The following is a 23,275-nucleotide window of genomic DNA, read 5'->3' as shown; positions in this document are numbered from 1 at the left end:
GGCAAGACACTCTGTAGACGACAGTATTTCAATCGCCTTCCCAGCATGTGACCATTACAAAAATCTCTTACTCAAAAGTAGTGAATTGTTTTTGTGGGCATGTCTTTGTCAAACGTACTCTTTCCCTGATGAATTTACGTTTGTTTGTATAATCATATTATTACAAGATTGCAGACTCACTGAAAGTCATCCAACTTCCCCTTGCCTTCTCAATTCGTACATGATAGTTGAAATGAAATATAATTTCAAAGAAAGAAAGAAACATATTTAGCTGGGAAAAGTGTTCTCGGCGTCACGACAGTCTCCACTTCTATGTCAACATTATTGTCAGTCAGTTGCAATTTCAACAAGGGTGAAGGCTACCTTGCACAGTGGGGAGCTGTGACTGGTGGTAGCAGTAGTATAGATAGCACATCTAACGGGCTATCGCTGTGAGGATCTTGACTGCATATATACGAAAGGAAACCATGCCCATCCGGAGTATAAACTAAAATTAGAAGCCGTCGATTTATCCCCAAGGTCATGGCCATTACTACAGCTTGCAGACACCTTAGTTTTTATTCAAGTTTCTCGAATGACACTGGTTCTACCTGAGGCACCTGTCGTGAGATAACGATAGTGAAATATGTTGATTCAGAAATACTTTGAGAAAAATGTCTATGTCCAGGGTAAAGGGAAATTTAGAATGGCACCATTTTGAAGGATATACTGTCAAATTATTTGCATCTGGATAATGTAGAGGTTATCATATGTCCCAATCTCATGAAGTAACATTATGAAGGAACTAGTAAGGAACAGCTGGGATACTGAAAAAAGTCCAAACATTTTGTCATTCTCAGTCTCATTCACTCAAAAGGTCTAAAAGAAAAAAAAATCTCTCTAAGAAGTTGAAAAATGTCATAATGTACAGCGGATTGACATGGACATGAGTAAGAACCTTTTCACCTATTCACACTCAGTTTTAATTATTGAAGTGTTTTAAGTGTAATTTTGTTGACGTTCAAACATCATAAACGTTATGCAAGGCCTTTCTGAAAATGAGCGATTGCGTGCAATGGGGATGCTTGAAACCGGATTTGAACAAAACGTTGTTGCTAGGCGCGTTGATGTTCATCACACCACTACACAGTCTTTCTGGGATCGGTACCAACTGTTTGGCTGCACAAGGGACCGACCACGTTCTTGAAATCCACAAGTAATGCTACGTTCACCGAAATCGAAAGATTGTAATTTGAACAGCATCTGCCTTATTCTGACCAGCTACACCTTCACGTTTCCTGCCACGACATCGAACGCACGCTATGCCAGGCGTTCATGCCAAGGCAACATGTGATATTCTGTTTGCATTTGATGGTGGGAGTGTAATGTTGTAGGGAGGCATAACTGAACATTACACTGCAAACGAGAAAACCTCGTTTTTTCTGTATATGGTCATTGGACGGAAACCATCGTTTTCCCGTCCAAATAACGTTGTGATTTGACATCGGAACTGACTGCGAGAGAACATTGTTTTCAAGCTCCTCCTTTTCTTGATTGACATTGTCAGTGTGTGCAGACCTAGACCTTCCTCTTATGAATAAAAAACATGAATCCTGAAATAATTCATAACATTAAGAATGTACAACATCTTTAACACTGCATTGCCTTTTGTTCCCATCAAACGTGCATATCTATATGCTTTATATATGAAATATGTTAATCCTCCAGTGTATGTCGTTTGTTGTCCTCTCTCTGAAATCAACACACAGAGTAACCTCCCCAATGATATGTGAGCTTTTGTCATCATTGTTCGATTCCCATGTGCCAACACCTATCGAAGTACCCTTGTGCAATCAAAAGAAGGCAGACAGGTAGGACATACACAGTCGTGTTTATGGCAGTACACATTCTTCATGTAATGTATTATTTAAATATCAGGCGTGTATACCATACCTGAAACACAACTTGCCATTTATAATCTTCGCAACGGCAGAAAAAAACTCCAACGTTCGCCATCCGGTGAGCAGGTAGAGTCTTCTCTAAACGATTGAGTTGTAGCCGGGGAACCTTTTTTTCCTGCTGCAAGTGTCTGGTGATACAGGGTACATATACGTCAAAGCAAAGCACGTTAAAATGATATCAGCGAAAATGCGCCTGCACTAACAGACTCTTCCAGGCAACTGAAGTGGAAGATCAGTCAGGAAAGCTAGAAGCTCCGGAAACAAAGATTTCCCTCGGCACGCTAGAGTGACGAGGTGATTCACCTTGAACAGAACTTTCGATATCAATGAGATCAGAGGAAATGCATGATGACTATCCTCACCCAATCAATAGAAAGTGAATCGGACATTCTCAGGCCTGAGTGATTAATCTAAAGACACATTGTCTGCAAGAGCTTTGATACTGAGCGATATACTGAGATGCAGTAGCACCTCGGAGCGAGTGTTCCTAATCTCGGTGATGTAAGTGTCTGCAATGGCATTGTTGGATGGTACCTGAACTCTCTTGGATGCTAGAAGATGCGCTAAACAGTAGCTTTCGAGTAGATAACATTCTTGACACCAGACATTTTTTTTTAAATGAGCTCCCCAAACCTTGGAGGATGCAACCATGAATATCGAGACCTTTTGTATGGTTGGAAGAAGCGATATCCCGAGAATAAGATTTGAATCTATCTGCCGCTAATGGTGTTGATAGCGGATTTCTCCCATTAGATGAACTCGAGCATCTAAAGCGTGCTAAGCCCAGGACTGAAGAGCAAGCATTCGAATCCGCTAGTAATTACCACTGCAGGCCTGTACCTGGGGAGTATTCAGTCTTCAACTTAAATTGGAGATGGCCCCGATCTATTGATGCCATTGACACAAAGATGGAAAAAAAATATGAACTCAAACTGCGACCTGTTGACTGCAATCCACAAGTATTTGAGTTAGCGTGACTGAATTGGTACATGTAGATATGCACCATGGAGGTCAATAGAGATAAGTCATGAAGGTAGAGACTCCAAGGTTGCATGCATTCAATCATGAATCGAGGGGAGGGCATTGAAAAAATGCTCGTTCAAAATTATGAGATCTTTGATCATCCAAATTCTTCTTTTCTTTGTTGATGACAGGAAGACCGAACTACCACCTCCAAACCCCCGGGCCCCCACCCTTACAGTCGAATCTGACATAGATTTCCCTGATTGCCTGTTCAGTTAGCAGTTTCTCCGTCACCTCCAAGGCCACACCCAACTGCAAGACAAAGTACTGGTGACCACGATGATGCTCCCTCAAAGGGTTTTGAAAATCTGCTTGGTGGGACATTGGAAATGTTACAACTTTCATGCCTCTTAACCTGCCTTAAAGGGATCCAGAAACGCCGGTGTCCTGGTATAAACTCTCCCCCAGAGATTTTATACCGGTACAGATTCTCCCTCGAAGAATCTGTTCTGAAATAAAATCTTCTTCCGGGCGAATATATTTCGCGCCCCCTCAGTATAAAGTCTCCCACCTGATTATTCGGTTTGTTGCAATGTCTTTAAATACTAATATCTTTAGTGTAAGGAGGGTTACATTAAAAATAGATTATGAAATATGGTCATAATGAATTGATATTTCAGCATATTTTATTTGGTAACTGTACCTTCCATCCTAAAATAAATATAAGACATAATCATACCAAACAAAGGATGAGAGACAAGAGTCTGTAAAGAGTTTATTGTTTCTAATACAGTTGTTGTTGTCCGTATACATTTTTTTAATATAACAGTTTGAGTCAACATGTGAACACAATCGATGGTTGAAATGTTAGTCTAAGAACAAAACATGAACTTATTCTCAAGAACTCTGATGTATAAAGTTACCTTCATCGATTGTCTGATGTATTTTCAATCTTTATTCAGCACTGAAGAGGCCACAGGCCTATAGTACGAAGCATTAAGTTTATGGAAAGTATTTATAAAGAAACCCCAAGGGGAATGGTTATCCCAGACGTGTATTTCGTGAACTTCTTTGCGAACTGAACCATCGGCCCTCATGACTGCAAGATGCCTGTTGGGCTGATGTCGTCTGGAAGCCAGACAGCTAAGCCAGAAACCGAAAGATAACATTAACAAGAATACAGTGATCAGACCCGCTCGTTTGCACGGGAGTTACTTGTACCACGAAATGAATACCGGTGCAAAGTCGAAGTAACAGGTTTGACAGGACTCAATTTGGATCTTTAAAATGACTAGATGTTTTTAATTGTATATGTCGTTGTGTTTGGTGATCCTGTTCACAATCGCACCGCCAACTGCCCATCAAATAATTCTGATGCCTGCAACGGGACACGAACGATAAAACTTCGCATCTGTCAAGAGGGAGAGGCTTGAAAACCTTCAGTAAAGAAGCCTGTGTAAATGTGTTATTTCAGATGATAACAAAAGTTGTGTCTGATGAATATTAGTTCAAGAGACGGGAGCAATTTATTTCACGCAAGAAGTCCATACAAGTTAATGCATGTTTCGAAGACTAAAAAGGCTGAATTTTCCAAAAATGATTGTCTTACAAAAATCTACGGTTCATTTTCATACTGGGGGGTGCTGAAGTCATGACTTAGCACTTTTTTTGCATTATACTACTTCCAAATAAATGGATATTTTCATCCAAACTAAAAATGTTTTCGTTTAATATTTGATGTCAAAATAAATAGAATACAACACCCGATACAGTCATACACAAAACGTAAGCATTCAGATATATTTCCGGTGGAATAATACTTGTGTTGGCACAACAATATTCAAATACAATGTTGACACTTTTCGTTCATTTTCCTTCCTTCACATGAAAAAGAAACATTGCATCAATTCTATTTTCTGTAACAGAAATGTGTTAGAAATTAAGATAATGTTTTTAACAATATACCATTTTAAAAAGAGCATAAAAACATTTTTCAATATATTTTGATCCAAAGAAATATTTTACAGCAGCTTCAATTTAAAATAATTATCCTTGAGCGGCCCTCATAGCACTTGTGATGAGAATGTCTGCATAAGAAGTTTCAGGTCTTATTTAGTGTATTTGTAACTATGATAATTACTTTGATATTCATAATATTTTGAGATTCTTCTTCTTGTAAATAAGGATTTAGGCAGGGATGTCAAATGTCACCTTTTTTGTTTTATTGTTTTTGTAAATGATATTGAAGACTTTTTGTGTTCTGATGGACAAAGAGGAATTAAGCAATTTACATGAGTATTATAAGAAACAGTGCTAGTAAGCCTGGATACGTACAATATCAGCGATAAAAACACTTAAAATAGGTCACTGTTTTTGCATAAATATTGAGGGCTAAAAACTTAACTTTAAGAATTATTGATCTGTGCCCTGCGTTGTTGCATAGTTACTCGTGGTGTGAGACGTCAATACATCTGGAAAGGTAACGTGTCATCTTATTAAAAATATGTAGATTAAGAAAAAAACAACATTTACCGTATTTTCTTATGTATGGTGAGTCCAAAACGTACAGCTGTGCAGAAGGGCGTGGACACAATACACAAAGCCAAGAGGGGGCACGGGTGGCCCAGTCGCCTAAGGCGGAGTTGCGTCCCTTGGGCACGCCAGAAACCTATGATTAAGAGATCGAATCTCGGTTCACCCCGATTATGTTTCTAGGTTTGTCAGCACCATACCCGTGCTCGTGGGTTTCAAAGAAGTGGTAAACGTCTGAGTCCTGCATCACTTCGGTAAAATTAAAACCATGAGACTGCACATTTTTTGATGAAAAACACCTTGCAACAATGTCTCTTTAGTTTGGCATTCATTTTTTAACTGTCTGAAGCATAATTTGTTTGTTTCAGGAATTTTCTGGGACAATGTATCTTTTCTATAAAATAACATTGTGTGTGAATTGTCAGACAATGTATACATATGTCATTAGTGCCTTGCTTTTATGACATTGTTCTTTGTCTTTTGTATGTCAACATGCTGTTTTCACAATTGAAATAGCAAGTCCACGGGAAGAGTCAAATGGTACCTCGTCAAATTGTGCCATACGTAAAACGTATAACTCAAAAGCACTAATCTTGTACTTTAGTTATAGTAATATCAAAGATGGTCTTCATCTTCTTTTGAGTAGTTTATATTTTAAATTGTACCAAAATGCTACGCTAATAGTTGTATTAATTTTAAATACATATGGTAAAGGCAGCAACTAAACAACAATATATTAGGGCTTATTTTTTTCTGGTACAATAATGGTCTCAAATACAATTTCTTCTGATAATTGTTCTAACATTATATTAAGTTCTTACATGTGGTATAATCATCGATAGATTGTGCACAATATACACAGTAGCTTTATTTGTGAAACATGAACCCAATAGGGTGTGTATAGTCTGCAACACCAAAAAAAAACGGTATATGTGGAGAATTAGTTCTACCCTGATTGTCAAAGGCATGTTTAAACTATGCTCTGACGATAGGTTGATTGTCAAATCAGTGGCAGGATGTCATGATTTATACAGCTTTGCACAGTTATGAGAAAGAAAAATGTTTCCGGGACTCAGGGATGTTTCTGATAGCAAGACGGGCATTTTCATTTGGTGTGTGGGGCGGTGGGGTTGCCTAGTGGTTAAAGCGTTGGCTAGTCACGCGGATTCGATTCCCCACGTGAGTCCAATGTGTGAATCCCAGTTTCTGGTTGTTCCCCGCCATGATATTGCTGCAGTATTGCTAAAAGTGACGTAAAACCATACGCACTCACTCATTTGGTATGTAAATTTCCAAATGATGAAAATTCATTTCAATTTTTGACAGGATGCATATGGTAAAGGCTAACTTACTCTCGCCCAGATGAATTTACGTTTGTATCATCAGATTGGTTTGAGATTGCATACTAACGGAAAGTCATCCAACTTCCCCTTACACTCTCACTGTACAGATAACATGATAGCTGAAATGAAATTGAATTTCAAAGTGATAAACAAAGAAATGTATTTAGCTGCGGAAAGTAAAGTAATCGTTCAAAGCTGTTGACAACTACATCCCCATTACATCACATTTTACGATCTTGCGTAGGTCAATATCAAAAGGTGATCTTCCTTGCATTATTCAACATCATGACTCGTCTTGTTATGGCATCAAAGTCCAAAATTACATTGGAAGTTAACCGGTAGCCTCTTCTAACAAACTTATTTACCCTGCCAGCTGGATATATTTCCGCAAAAAGTGCTGTAAAAAGGGTGTGTTATTTCAAACAGTTGAAGCTGCATTAAACAATAGACAAATATCCCAAAAGATGCAAACATATTTGTGATAGAAAAATACATATTGCTGCCAAAAACTATTCTTATGCATTCAAATATACTTCAGTTATAACCAAAGCGAATTTATGCAATTTGCAAAAAAGTTCTAAAACTTATACCTGAATTATGGGATTGAACATGGAATGTGTTTCATATTAGGAACATGTTCGCATCATTCAATATGTGGAATTTTAGAGTGATTTCAATTATCATATCTTCGATATCTTAAATGTAACTGTTTTTAAGATATATTGTTTTTGGCAACAGACAACAGTGCAATGGTCAACTATAAACCATTTCAATGAATTTATCATGCAAACGTAAGACATAATGTAAACAAAATTTTGAAGGTCATCATCTCAGTTTGCTGAAATAAGAAAACATTTATTTTTGGAACATAAGGTGACATTGCATGATCGAATACACTAATTTATATATATTTACCAATCCTAATTTTATTGGATGAAAAGTTTTGATATCTGAACACACTACAGGTCATTTTCCACCAGCTTCCAAGGCCACAAGTCTCTCTCTATGCGCTGCAGGTTCTTGCTCATCTTGGAGCAGGTGTTCAAGAAGTTCGTCAAATTCAATCTTTCTAATATAATACCCTAGCCGATATTTAAGTCTAACATAATGAAATATGAAATATCCAATACAACCCGAAATAATAAACTGTTGCAAAAGAATGAGAATTCCAAACCACATTATTACATAATTGGCTGCTAGTGTTCATTTTACATCATTTTGCTATATTTTGCTAAAATTTATTAAATGTGCCAAGCGTTTGCTAAAAGTTGCTAAACAGTTGCTAAAATGTGCTAAGCATTTGCTAAAATATGCTAAGCAGTTGCTAAAGTTTGCTAAACAGTTGCTACAATTTGCTAAGCAGTTGCTAAAATTTGCCAAAGCAGTTGATAAAATTTGCTAAGCAGTTGCTAAAGTTTGATAAAATTTGCCAAACAGTTGCTACAATTTGCTAAGCAGTTGCTAAAATTTGCTAAGCAGTTGCTAATAATTGCTAAGCATTTGCTACAATTTGCTAAGCAGTTGCTAAAATTTCTTAAGTGTTTGCTACAATTTGCTATGCAGTTGCTAAAGTTTGCTAAACAATTGCTAAAGTTTGCTAAACAGTTGCTAAAGTTTGCTAAACAGTTGCTAAAATTTGCAAAGCAGTTCCTAAAGTTTGCTAAAATTTGCTTATCAGTTGCTAAAATTTGCTAAGCAATTGCATAAGCAGCTGGTTGGTCAGTTTTTAATATGAGTTTAGAGTGCTTCGTTTCCGCTAACAGCTTTGTGACTTTATCTCACACGAGCTTGGTAGAAATAACATCATTTTCGTGCAGACATTCCTCAAATGAATCTCGGTCTTGTTCTCTGAGATCTTGCAGGACAGAGTTGTTGTTCTGAGTACGGACCCAAAAGATATGCTCCATATGTCACCCGTCGAAATGCTAAATATGAAAGCATATCTTTCTATTTGGCAAGTTCTTTACTCGCATTGCAGTCGTCTATTATGAAAAGGGTTGATTCTCCTTTGTATTTTTCATGGCATACTCGTAAACAATCTTTTAAATGATCACCCAGATCAACTTTGTGCACCCTGGGATCTTTCATTACCCAATCTCTTGATAGGTATGTTTTATTAACGTTTATAGTCGGACACGAAATAGTAATATGAGCGAAAAAATTCTGATAGTGACTTTATAAATATCAAGAATAAAAGCTTTTTGCCACACCCGTTTGCCTGCAGATGATAGCTCAGTGCGGTTCTTTTGGTCAAAGATTATTAATAAATCACTTGCCTGAATCTTCCATTTTGTATATTAAGTTGCGCGTCCCTAATCATGTACAAATTTATGTTTAATTTACCAGCTGTTTCAGCCTTTTTTGTATCTGTATAGTAACACCCTCACTAACATTTCTATTCTCCACCCACTACCGTGTAGTTGGTCATCATCTGTGGTTCGCTTGTCGAGCCATAGCACATTCTTCGAGGTAAGGAATTCAGCCAGCGATACGTCCCCAAGAGCCAGATCTTTTGCAACTGCGTTAACGTCTGGGCTTTGTCTTACAGAAGGGAGTTTTTTTAATCCCATCCCACTATTGATATTCTCGCATGCCTTGACTATATAGTTGATTAGGCACTCCCTCCATAGTCAATTTTACTTTTGTATTCTTGGCGTTGTAGAATGCCTCGGTATCTCTGATGGTAGGTGGTTCCAGAATGGGGTACTCGAACAACATTAAAACGTCGTGTCACTTTTGTCCCTGATGATCTTCCGGTGCTGAAGAATGCGATCCTACAAAATGGCTAAACTTTCGCTATACTGTTGATATTCTCGCGGGGATCACTTACAATAATATGAGCAAGCTAGATGAACTCGACAAGCATATATCATATGAGAAAACAAAACTTTCACAGACAGATGATGAATTGATTAGACGCTCTGTTGCAGAAAGATTGCGTAACTCAGAAGACGAAAGATCAGCCCACTTAGAAGTTGCTTCCACTAATAGAGAAGCACTTCATACACAAATCAGTCAAATTCGAGAAACTATTGATCAAGTCCTCAATGATGATACTACACTGGCCGAAAAAAAATTTAAAACATTGTCCAGAGAACAGGGGATAACCCTTACCAGTATTTTAACCACATTGGGATTTATTAAATGAACTTTGACTCTCGCATTAACCAGGGGTGGTGGTACAGGCGGTGGTACACCCCCTAGGCTGGATGGTGTAAAAGAGTGGATAAACAATTATTTAAAGGCGTTGGGGGAGGCACTAGGAAAGCTCACTGGAAAAGCCGCGTCTGAACTTCCCGGTATAATTGGGAGTATTGTATCCTGCCTCTTAAATTTGTTAGCAAAGACCGCCACTTGGCTCAGTCAAAACTTGTTTGCAGTGATTGTAGCAAATGCCAGGCTGCTGTACGTATCCGGTTATGGTTGATAAGTCTAAATCATCACTTTCTTCTTTAGCAGGTTTTTGTCCACTGTGCGGAATACCTAGACCATGGTTAAGACCTTTAATAGGCCAATCTTTACTCCTAGAAACATAACATTAATGACAAATACTTTCATATGCGAACCTATTGTACAAATTAGTTGATGCATTCCATGCTTGATCCTGTGGTAATGGGGCACTTATTTCTTTAAGTATACATCTAATCTGATAGTATACATGAAATGATAAAACAGTCTTATTTAGTTCAAAGCCAGCGACATACACCAAACCCTGTTGTGGCACACCATATGGCAAAGTGTAGCTGGTTTTGTCAAAATTGCATTGGATTGTGGGACCAATTATGCACCATTTTGTCGCTAGTTGCTGTGAACCTGTATTTTTCAAAGATATCAGGGAAATTAACAGAAAACTTAGCACCAGAGGCTCTTACTAAAATCCACTGGTTCGTAATGTAAGTTGATTTCATATTTAAATTATAATATAGTTTCTTTGTATGTTTAATATGTATGTAACACTACCGGGAATAACAAATGGTCAGTCTATTCACGCTATTGACAACTTTGCTGGGCAACCTCAAGTTGCTCTCTGCGATATAACATATTACCCACTGTGGACCAATATAAGTGAGGTAAGAGAGGTAATAATATCTTATAACTAGATATAGAACTTTGTACTATACCTGATGGGTATTACAGCGTATGCTCACTCAATGATGAAATTTTTAAGCCTTTGGAAGCTAGTCTCACACTAAATGAGTCTAATGAGGTGCTGATTTTAAGCAGTGGAGCACATTCAATGATACTTGAAAGGGGCTTAGCAAAAACACTTGGGTTTATAAGAGAAAAAGTGATACCCATTACAGCAGCAGTGCATGGAGTTAAATTACCTGATATATACTGGAAATTTTTTAAAACTTCACAATCCTAAAATTGTAACATGTTGACCAGTTATCATTGTGGGCCCTATATTGCATATTTAAACAGTAATGGCCACGTATTGTCTTCAGATAACACGGTTTTTTGTGCAGGTGAATCGATCGAAATCATGTGCACAGCTCTATAGTGGCAAAAGTGTTTTTTTCACATGCAACTGGTCACGTGGCCATAATACCGCACGTGTTTTCAGCCATACTTGTTAGCAGTCATCAACAAAAAAAGAATAACACAAGAAAATAAAAGTCTTTACAGCCATTTGTCATGCCACACCTTTCAAATGTGCAACGTGAACGTGCCATCGGCATATTGCAGACGGGAACGTCCGTAGCTGAAGTCGCAAGGAAGATGGGTTGTATTCGACGGACTGTTTATGATTTACAGACGCGTCTAACACAAACGGGTACCACCGCTGATCGCCCTCGTACCGGTCGACCACGTGTGACGTCACATGCAGAGGATCGTCAGATTGTCTTACGTCACCTCCGTAACCGATTTTTGACGGCTACATCAACCAGAAAATTAACTGTTTAGGCGTAGACTGAGTGCGCAAAATGTTCGCAACCGTCTGAGAACTGCTCACCTTCAAGCACGACGGCCATACTGCGGGCCGATTCTGACTAAATTACACAGACGTCAACGTCAATTGTGGGCACAGCGACACTTATGATGTACTCAGAAGAAATGGAATCAAGTCGTCTTCAGTGATGAATCCCGATTTAATCTTCGATTTGCTGATGGTACGAGGATGTGGAGGCGCCGTCATTAACTTTACGCCCAGTGTTGTGCACATGAATTTGACAGATTTCGAGGCGGAAGTGGCATGGTGTCGGGTGCATTCTGTGGCACGTTCCAGGCTTCTTTTCATCCGTGGCTTACCGCGACCAGGTACTGGCACCAGAACTTCTGCCTTTTATGGCAGCACATGGACCTGGAATTTCCTTCAGAATGCGGGAGTCAACGTCATGGACAAGCCGTCAAGGTCTCCCGACCTCAATCCAATCGAACACGTCTGGGATGCTCTTGGCAGAAGTCTGCGCACTCTCCAGAACCAACCACAGAAATTGCAAGATCTTGGAACCATTTTGCAGCAACAATGGCGTCGTCTTCCCAATCATGTTTTCACAAGCATCACAAGGTCCATGCGGAGGCGTTGTGTGGCAGTTGTCAACGTACATGGTGGCCATACACGCTACTGAACGTGTGTGCCATCAGATTCTCGTGCTTGAGACTTATGATTTAAACTGTTCATGTCATTACCGAATTGCGTGGCTACTTGGAACAAATTATGGTTACCACCATTAATTATAATCCTTCTTTGGACATTAATGATTAAAGATTACCTTCTCTGATACATTTGTCCGTTGTATTTCATATATGGGATTACTTTTAAAAATGTGTAGTTTTTAATTTGACTCAGTATAGTTCCCTATCAAGATGATATCCTATTCGCAATGATAACAATAAATGGACTGTGCTCGAAACAATCGAATGGCTCTTGAATATGGTCATTGCCCCACCATATACGATGATGGGTAGGGGACATCATTTAAATAAGATTATGAATAGTGGGATCGTACTCGGGGCTTATATTCACTCAAAACGTAAGAGTGTGTCACTCCCTTGCCAGATGAACCAGGTCATATGTTATTGAGTCGTTCATCATTAAAAGATGTTAGCTTAAATTTGGTTACTGAATTCAATGATAAAAAAAATAACTTGAAGGATATACCCGATGGTGCTACACTTATTATGGAATTCTTGTTGGGGGATGCGCCAGAAAGTGCCTTCGAGATATTACCGGGTCTATCAATTAAATGGCTTAAGAAACACGAACGTCAACGTTGTAGTATTATTTAGTCAAGAATAGGGCTCGCTACAAACCTCTCTTAAGTTGCAAAAGGAAACATTAATACATGACAGTATTTGTGTGCTCGCTGAAGCAAAGTTAAATAGCATTGGGGATCATATTTCAACAGCAATGGCTGATTGCAAGATATCCATGGAGGAGTTTTGTTTAGTGTTGTCAGAACTCACCAAATACAACGCAATGAAGCAGCAGTTTGGATCAAATTCTCGTAAGACAAGTCGCATAAGTGAAGATGAGAAAAAAAGTTAGTAGAACAGGGGAGACAACATGCACGCCAAGTATTCCATGCCAAAACCAAAGAACTGGTTGGAGATTAAGAATAGATTGTTTCCTCGATATTCATCTTGATCTATAATGATCGTTGGATCGCATAGCGGGTTTTGCATAAAAAATAGCAGTAATATTGGGGTATTAATCTGGCGGTGTGCTAGAACCGCCATTCCCTATACTACTAATGCCTTTTAATACTACTAGCAGACGTAGCTCGCCCCACCTTTGCATAAAATGTTGTTATTTTAATGTCATCAAAGTAAATATTGCATTCGGACGATCCTCTGAATCGACCTGTGTTTCAGTTGTCATTTTCAGTTTAATATGATGAGATTAAAAAGAAATTAGCGATCCCGAAATCTGACATCGATCTTTCAGTAAGTGCAAGTGTCACCAGATATGATGTCACAGACAATGATAAGTCTGCTGATAATCATCCCTTTATCGGAAACAGTACATTTTAAATTATTTGATCTGTCACATCCAGGAAACGCACAAATCATTACATAATATGAGTAACCACCTCTCATATGAAATTTGGCATATTAGTATATCCGTATTACATTGCTTGCTGCTGTAACCCTGAAAACAGTAGTATATGTATCAACTAACCCGTCCCCCCTCCCTCCCACACCCCAAACAACAGATGCACGAAAATGAGCGTGACATATTTGTTTGTTTCAATAACGTTAATGTCTACCTAAATGTAATCAGATATTTGCAACTGCCTGTTGCACAAATTATAAAAAATACTCAATAAATATTTTTAGTTTTACTTGAAATAATACTATTTGCTCTTACATTCATATAGCAGGGTTTTGAATTTATTCAATATATGAAAATGCTCCCTTGTGTGCGTATTGATTCTAGCCATATAGGAATGCGTGCCGTCCGTCCGTCCGTCCATCTGTCCTTCCGCCCTTCTGTCCTTCCATCCCTAGTCCGTCCGTCCGTCACGTTTCGTTTCCAGAGCAGAACTAAAAAAACACGAGGGATATCTTAAACAAAATTGGCACATAAATAGGACTAGTCATAAACTGGTGCCATTTGATAGTTTTGGATTTTTGAAAAATAAGGTTTCTTGTTTCCCTGGCAACGAATTTGACTTAGACCGAAAATCACCAAACTGATTGGCACAGAACTTGAAAACCGTGCAATATTTCTTCACCAAACTTGGCACATAAATAGGTCCAGTGGTAAACTGGTGCCTTTTCCTAGTTTGGGATTTTTAAAAAAAGAAAGAATTTGCCTCAAGTGGTGCCTTTTGATAGTTTGGGAGTTTTTTAACAAACGTTTCCTTAACAAGAGCATAAATCGTTTACACATTCTACAAAAACAACTGCACAGGGTTGTCTGAGAACCGTTGCCATAATAACCTTATTGAGATGTATAGCAATTGGCAAAGGAACTTGAAAAAGGAATATGGTGAATTTTTGTGAAAACACAATTTACATGTGACACCCGAACCAGCCTACTTCATCGCAGTGCATGGTGGTAACATGAACAGTGGCACCCGAACCAGCCTATTTCATCAGTGTGGGTACCGGTAACATGAACAGGGGCACCCAAACGAGCCTACTTACTTGCAGTGCATGCTGTATCATCAGATGATTGGTGCTGTACTTCGCAGTACACCTCATGGTGACCCCTGCTCACAATGATCTCTAAGTAAAGTAAGAACTCCCTTACTTTCTCTGATTATTGTTTAATTAATAACACATTTTTAAAAAAAAATATACAGTTACGTGTTTCATCATAAACTGCAGATGGCAGAACAACACCAGTTACAACTTGTTTCGTGCTTGCAATAAGGCCATTTACAAAAGGTCCAGTGAACATAGTTCCCACGAGCTAATGCCTTGCACACAACCGGACATGTCATATTGGCGGGGGATATGAGTATTTCATTCTTGTTTACATGCAGATAAGACAACAGAAAGCAAATATATATATATTTTTTGGGAAGATCTGTCTGATTCGCTTATCAAGTGGGTTTGTTTATTTATCCATTGTTGGATACAATGAACTCTTTCGAACTTTAGGGAGAATTTAAAAACAGCTCACACAGTGGTTTTAGCAAAATATATTTTTAATGCAAAACACAGCTCTTAAAAGTTACGTCTCACAAAATGTATTGACTTCAAAATACTTCGTCTCTTACTTTTTGAAAAATCAAATATACAGCCAAAGACTTCCGTATAGTTCACACTGCTGGCCGATCCGAACACTATACTTCTAAAAGAGCTCAGTTTATTTTCTGAAACATTGGTGTGACACTTAATGGTTAATTAAAGGTTTGTCTTATATGAAATGTTTAGGTTATTGAGGCTGTGAAATCCAATGGTGTTGAATTGTTTAAACCTGTAACTGGGCATTATACCTAATTACCTCTGAACTTCTTTGGATATATAAAACAAACAATAAACAAAAATAACAAACTAATGGGACTCATATTTAAACTTGTATTGGTCGGCTTGGCTGCTGCCTGGGTAGCTGCACTCTTTGGATGGCCGAACAGGGAGTCACTTTGTTTTGAATTTTCTAGATAATGCGTAGTTACTATAATTAGGACACCTACATATCTTATCTGATTATTATTATAACTATTTAATTCTGAAAGAAGCCTGAATCTAATTAAGGAAAAGAGAAAGTAAATGTTCCTAGATGGAAGAAAAGTAGTAGTAAACATGTAGTAGTTTAAACGTGAAATGTAATCCAACCTTACAAGTTAGTCTACCCTGTTTGCGTCATGTGATATAACGACACCAGTGACACGTACTTGGTTTTATATTAATTACGTTGGTTTGAACAGCTTATATTTACACCAGGGTATGTCAAAAGTGAACCAGGTCATAGACGTCATATTACATCTTTCATACTTGTGCTAATCAATCAATGATTATATTGAGTCAAGGGACATAACTCTGCACAACGACTACACGTGTCACACTCAGACTCTGGTCACCTGTTCCAATTATATCTTGGTAATAATTCCCGAAAGCTATTCCTGGTCACTGCTACCTACATATAGTTGTTCATTTGGGCTAGTAGCTGACAAACAAATTGTGATCATTTACTGTTTATCCGTCATGTAAATTGACAGATTTTAAATATGACAGACATACATTTTCTTCATATTAGAGGCCATAGGCCAATAATACAATTGTACATCAACCGTACAGGTACAACATCAGCATATGTTTATGGTCACCGATTCACAGACAAACACAGTTTAGTTACTCAGAGTTACACAAATATAGACATGTTTATTGTGATATATCAATGTTTTCAGCGGTGATAGTATAATTAAAATATTTTACGGATTTGCTTTAAGATATGCATGCAATCTGAAATTTCTGAAAGCAGTTTATCTGTCGCACATAAGTGGGACATGTAATTCATCCTCAATAAAGTTATTTCTTTAGGTGAGATATGGATATGTTTTGTGTCAACATTGAGCCTGAACTCTAATTTACTGCCTCTACACTGCGAGTAACTTATTCGTAATTATGCTGCATTTAGCAGAGAAATATATCTTTCCACATCAGAAAGGGATTTTGTTACGTTTTGGACGAACATTTTCACATTTTATCCATTCGCACTATACAGATTTTGATTTCAGTGATTTCTCTAATCTCTCGATAGGAAGATACATTATAAACAATCACATGTACACACGCCTTATTGCATCTACTTCAGGATGCGGTGAGCGCTACACAGGCTCCTCTGGTTCTTTCACCTCACCTAACTATCCTGGCAATTACAACAGAGGCCTGTACTGTACCTACATCATTGATGCAGGAGAGACATTGGTCACTCTCGTGTTTGAAGATTTCATTACGAATGATGGGTATGATGTTGTCAAGGTATGTAAACATTGTGCTATTTGTAAAGCAGTTAGAACCAATACGGAATGAAGTGTGCAAGTGAATGTTCCAGATTAATGAATCTTGTAGGAACAAACTTTACAGACAGAAAATAGGAAGAATTTCGATAGGCTTATGATCACACAATCAAGATAACATTATGGCAACAAACAGCCGACGATCATTCACACAATTATTTCCTACTCAACCATGTATATCGCAAATACTAACATGATTTCGGATTTTTTCCATCTCTTTTGTTTACATTATATTATGTTATGTTGTTGATGACATAATTTGTCAGTGCCGGTTTCTTCACAATTTCCTGAACATATTTGTCTCACCTGTTTCAGTAATATTCCCACTAAATACTTGTGTTTCTGTCAAAATTCACAATTGTCTGACCAACTTTGCGTACCATCACCGTAGCCGCTACACTGAAATGCATGCATGTGTTCCGACCAGTTCTAAACCCATGGATACGTAATTGTAGATTATTTTGCTTGTGTAAACATATTTGTTCAAAAATTGTTCTTTAAGGCGTGTTTCCTGGTGCTGTGAGGATGGGTACATAATGTGTTTATCTTGTTATCAATCTGATTGTGTGGTTTTTTTTGTTATATAAAAAGATAAATGCTGCTGAAATCAAGAGTAATTGATAACTTCCCAATAATATAATCTTTATAAGTTGCTTATATATTTTAATATGTTCTTTGTTAATTTTGATCAATGCAGTATTCACATATATAATAGTCATGCGTATTATTTCTGAAGGAGTGTGGTTTGTAATTCGAATTTGCCTGCAGTTACTTTGCAGGCAAGTTGGGATGTAGTCAAAATGGGATTTAATCTCATTTTGTAAACTGCAGGTTTATGATGCTTCCAACAACCTCCTTGCCCATCTGAGTGGAGACAGACGGGGCTACACTGTCCAGTCAGCTGTCTACTACCGGGTTGTGTTTACTACGATTCTTTGGAATAGGAAGGGATTTAAGGCTGTGTGGACAGGTATGTAGATGTGTACTTTTGTGATATTTTGTTTACTTTGCAATTTGTCTTCTTTCACTTCTTTACATCATCACCTTACAGATGATACAGATTTGTTGATTTGTTGTGCTTGTGCAGACATGCTGTATACTGTGTTCTTCCAAAGCATCTACATCTTATGCAGCCTGACATGGGTAACATTAGACAGCAGTAGATCTTCAGCATGCTCTCTTTATTGTCTATGACCAAATGTTCATAGATGAACTTTTAGGAACAAAACCAGGGACCAAGGAGGAAGTGGAATACTTCAGTGTTCGCATGCAATTGCATTTTGTCTGAAGTCTCCTTTTGGACCAAGACTGGATGTGTTAGTCATTCTGAAGTGTGAAGAAATTAATAACCCTGCTTTATCAGAACTTGTTACTTCTAATAAGATAACTAATTTAGCCAGCGAGGAGTACTTTGTACTGACAGGGCACCAGATAACCCTATCCAATTTACATGTGATACTGGTAACAGTAAATCAAAAGATTTTAGGTTGTTGGTACCTGCATTCCCTCATTATGTGTCCCTATCTGAGTTGCCATATCATGACACTAATGTGCGCTTTATCGGTTTAGTAGTGGAGATAACTATTGTTGCCTCCCCCCAAACACACAATCATACCATCCCATTCCCACAACCCAAACAGGCTTAGCTGTTGTATGGAAACACAAGCATACATGGCATTATTCAATCTTTATTCTTGACATTGATTATAATACAAATGTTATCATGGACTGATGGTCGATGGTCGATGACATACACTTACAAAATGCCCAGAAAAGAAAAAAAAAAACAGAATCTGTTTGATGTGTGACAGCCATTGCATTTCCGCTCTGGTGGGTATAAGTAGTTTGTGCCCGAACAGTCTTAATGCTTCTTGAAGGTTGAAATGATGTAAGGGAGATAACTCTCATTCTGGAAGTTCTGATGTTGTTATTGCAGCGCGTGAATTGTATCGGTAAAGCTGACAGTTGTTAGTATGGAATGTTACCTTGATTGTGTTGTGTGTTGTCATAGTGTTTTGGGAATGATTGTGTGTGTGTGTGTGTGTGTGTGTGGAGAGAGGATCGTTTGTCAGTTGTATAATGAAATTATAATAAATAACAACGTTTGACGTGAAGCAGCTAGTACTGTTGTCTATCATTGGTAGCAGCGGTGGGATAACATATTTTTCACTTGGAAATGGATAGTGCTGGAGTATCACAGTGGGACGAATGTGAAGGGTGATATTGAGAGTCATTTGAGTCAATTGGAAAAGTGTTTTCGTGGTCAGAGACATCACCGAGGAAGCCAAGAAGGTAGCATGCGTTTACTTAGTGCTGAAGGGAGAAGCCAAACGAGGAGCTGCATCAATCGTACTCGGGTGTGAAACAGGCGTTTCTAGACAGGTTCAAGTCGGTGAAAACAGTAGTTTCTTACCAACAGGAACTGACAGATAGGAAACAGAACAAGGATGAAACTGCCATGCAACGGAAATATGTCAAAACAGATCTTGTGTCAAAGGCATGTCCTGACGTCACCGATGTTGTTGCTATAGCAGCACTCAGAACGGCACAGCACAGGAGGGCACTGAATCCAGAGGTGGGACAAAAATTATCTTGGATAACTGCAGATGATGTTACTTTTGAAACCTTAGTAAAGAAGGCAATGCAAATTGAGAGGAAGGGGACAGCTGTTAGGCTTGTGGCAACAGGAGAAACATTGAGTGAAGAACATAATGCTATTTTAACTGAATTAGCCATGAAAATATCTGATCTTACACTGTGCCAGGCAGAAATATCAGCGTTTGTTGCGGCTTTTTCTTGGGAAACTGTAGTGAAGTGTTATGTGCAGTAAGCCAGGTCAAGAAATTGTGAACAAAATCAAGGAAGGAAGGGTTCACAGGGACAATGGAGATTTAATGGCAATTGTAACAGTTGTGTCAGACAGGGACACATGGCAAGACACTGCCGGGCACAGTTCCTACGTTCAAACCAGTGAAACTTGATCTGGCTCGGGAAAGAAGCAGAAACTCCTTAGCAGGTAATGTTGGGTGTGTCAACAACTACAGTAGGAACTGATTCGTGTAGAATTGAAGTAAAAGGAAAGGTTGGAGGGAAGAAGTGCTTGTGGTTCTTGATACTGGGGTTCAAATCAGTATTATTACAGAAGATTTAGCCAGGAGAGCACAGGGCAAGAGCTTACCAGCAATATTCATTCCACATACAATAGATGGAGTTTCAAAGGATCTTTTGACACACTGCAGAGTTGGGGAACAAAGAGTGAGTGAACATAGTTTTACAGTTGTGAAGAATTCCACATATCCAGCAATTCTTGGCATGGATTTATCCAAAATTAGGATTGAAAGTGTCGATGGGGATGCAGTGTGCTATGACTCAAATTCAAAAGAATACAATAAAATAAAAGGATCGACGGGATCGCTCGCGACTTTGCTAATTTATCACATATTGGGGAGAATGACAAACATAGGCAGTACAAGATAATACAGGAAAATGGTGATGTGTTTTCTGTGGACGGAGAAATTGGTCATACTACAGTGATTGAACATTCTGTTCCTTCTGGAAATGTAGCGCCTATTGCACAGAAGCCTCGATTGTTTCCACATGATGCCAAGAACAAGATTTCAGACCTTGTTGATGAAAGTTTACAGGCTAGGGTGGCTTGTCCAGGCCAAGTCATAGTCCATGTTCAAGTCCGTTAGTTCTTGTTAAGAAGGCTGATTTAACGACAAGGTATTGCGTTGAATTTCGTGCTTTGATTGATCATTATTTAGGGGACAGTTTTCCTGTCCCAAAGATAGACAACAGCTTAGCTGCACTGGGTCACACTCGTCTGTGCACCACGTTGGACACGACCAAAGGGTATTATCAGGTGCCTATTAAAGAGGAAGATAAAAGGAAAATTCCTTTTGTTTGCCACAAGGGATTATTTGAATTAAATGTCATGTCATTTGGCTTAAAGGGGGCTCCCGCGACATTTCAGAGATTGATGATGACAGTTTTCAGCGATCTGAACAGGGAAATCCTATTAATATACTTGGACGATGTGATTTTTACTCACAGAGTGAGTTAATATTTAAAGTCACATCGGCAGTATTTCAGCCATATCGTGACGAAGCAATTTATACATAAAAACAACAGTAATTTAGACTATATAAAAACCTGTCGGCAAAGGACAGTAAAATTACTAGACTTATCACAGATATCAATTTGTTTTTCAAACTAGTATGTGACCATAAAAAGCTATTACTAACGAGAACAATACGTTGTAAAAACGGGCTACAGATCGCCAGCAAATGAAGGTAGATCACCATACTAGGGACCATGGGGACTTATAGTACCTTTGCTACCTACATGGACCCCAGCAGGATTTATACCATCCCTTCAGTCGCTGGCGTTTGTATGCAAGTTTAGCCATTGATTAAAACTAACAAATATACTTCGATTTAAAACCGATGTAAGAATAAATCTACTTTGAATGACGTGGGTCTTACATACCCTCTCCAGGGGACAATCACTTTACATTACTTCAACCCCCGTCGAGGATACAGCCACTAACAATCTCAGTTATTACATTTATTCTGCCAATTATAAAAAAGTATATTATATACACAACATATAAATCAAAATGTATAGTACAATTGAATTTTTTTTAAAACAACAATAACTAAATGAGAACTTATATTTAAAAGATCCTTTATAGATGAAACATTTAAATAAGTATCCCTTGTGATGGCAAAATCAATACAGTCAAGCAGGACATGCTTGACTGTGATTCTTTCATCACAGGGGATACAAAACGGAGGATCTTCACCTTGTAACAAATACTCATGTGTATATCTGGAATGGCCAATCGCTGGAATGCGAATCGTCGCATAATGACCTCTTCAAATCTGGACTGACAACCCAAGTAGGAGTAACCGATATTTGGTTGAATTTCATGTAATTTATTGATACCTACTTGGGTGTCCCACTTCTTTTGCATTAGATCTCGGATGTAAGATCTAATCACGGGTTTAAAATCAGTGTAAGGGATCAGAAGTGGTGTCACAGATTTGTTGAGTGCTGCTTTGGCAGCAGCATCGGCCAAAGTGGCTAGGTGACCAACAAAAGACGATGTCATACTGGCCAGTCGCAAAATCGTTATGTAATTCTATAATTTTACGAACAAGTGGATGTTCAGATGAAATATTTTTAATGGCTTGAAGACAGGAAAGGGAATTAGAAAATATGATGAACTGCTTATGTTTAGACTGAGTATTAATATATTTTAGAGCTGTTAAGATTTCCTGAGATTGTGCTGTAAAAATTGAACTGTCATTCGGTAATCTGGATGATATGGTTCTGGATCCAATGACAGCGGCGCTAGCAACTGCGTCACCGTCCTTGGCTCCATCAGTAAATGTGGACTTGGAAGTGTTGTAAGTGCTTCGTAATTGATTATATTCTTGCTGATACATTAGTGGGTTAGTGTCTGATTTCTTTAGTTTAGTTAAGGACAGATCTACTTGTGGCTCTACGAGTTGCCACGGAGGAGACGACAGTATTTGAGTGGGAGAGATGTTATTGGGGCCAATTTTTGCAGCAGATATTTCAGGTTTTATTTTTATTCCAAGGGGTGGAGTGAGGGATTATTTCTTTTAATACAGATCCTCATACAGAGGATGAAAAACGCAGTCATATGCTCGATTAGATTGACTGGAAAATAGTTTTGTGACATATTGTAATGATAGTTTTATACGACGTTGTTTTAGAGATGGCTCATCAGCCTCTACATAAAGACTTTTAATGGGTGAAGTTCTGAATGTACCAAGGCAAAGCCGCAGGGCTTGATGATGTATTGTATCTAATAATTTTAAATTACTTTTACAGGCTCCACCATAGATGATGGAGCCATAATCCAGTTTGGAGCGGATAAGGGCTCTGTAGAGTTGGAGTAAGGTTTTCTGATCCCCACCCAAATTGGAATTTGAAACAACTTTCAACAAGTCAAGGGCCTTCAGGCATTTCTTTTTCAATACTTTATGTACGGTAAGAAGGTCAAATGGTGATAAAAAAAGATGCCCAAAAACTTGGCCTCCTTTAC

The 23,275-nt window shown here is 38.3% G+C and overlaps 1 protein-coding gene across 1 annotated transcript in view; it reads left to right on the top strand.

The window, feature by feature from the left end:
- LOC139457895 (scavenger receptor cysteine-rich domain-containing protein DMBT1-like) overlaps positions 1-18,174 on the top strand; it is a 93,209-nt gene extending 75,035 nt beyond the window's left edge. Inside the window, exons 5-6 of the mRNA XM_071239240.1 lie at positions 16,992-17,158; positions 18,028-18,174. Coding sequence (XP_071095341.1) covers positions 16,992-17,158; positions 18,028-18,174 — 314 coding nt within the window. The remainder of the gene's footprint in view (positions 1-16,991; positions 17,159-18,027) is intronic.
- The last annotated feature ends 5,101 nt before the right edge of the window (positions 18,175-23,275 follow it).

The sequence above is a fragment of the Haliotis cracherodii genome, unplaced genomic scaffold, assembly GCF_022045235.1.
Source record: "Haliotis cracherodii isolate W230 unplaced genomic scaffold, xgHalCrac1.p SCAF_12, whole genome shotgun sequence".
In the NCBI taxonomy this organism is placed as follows: Eukaryota; Metazoa; Mollusca; class Gastropoda; order Lepetellida; family Haliotidae; genus Haliotis; species Haliotis cracherodii.
This window is presented reverse-complemented; position numbering and strand designations above follow the sequence as displayed.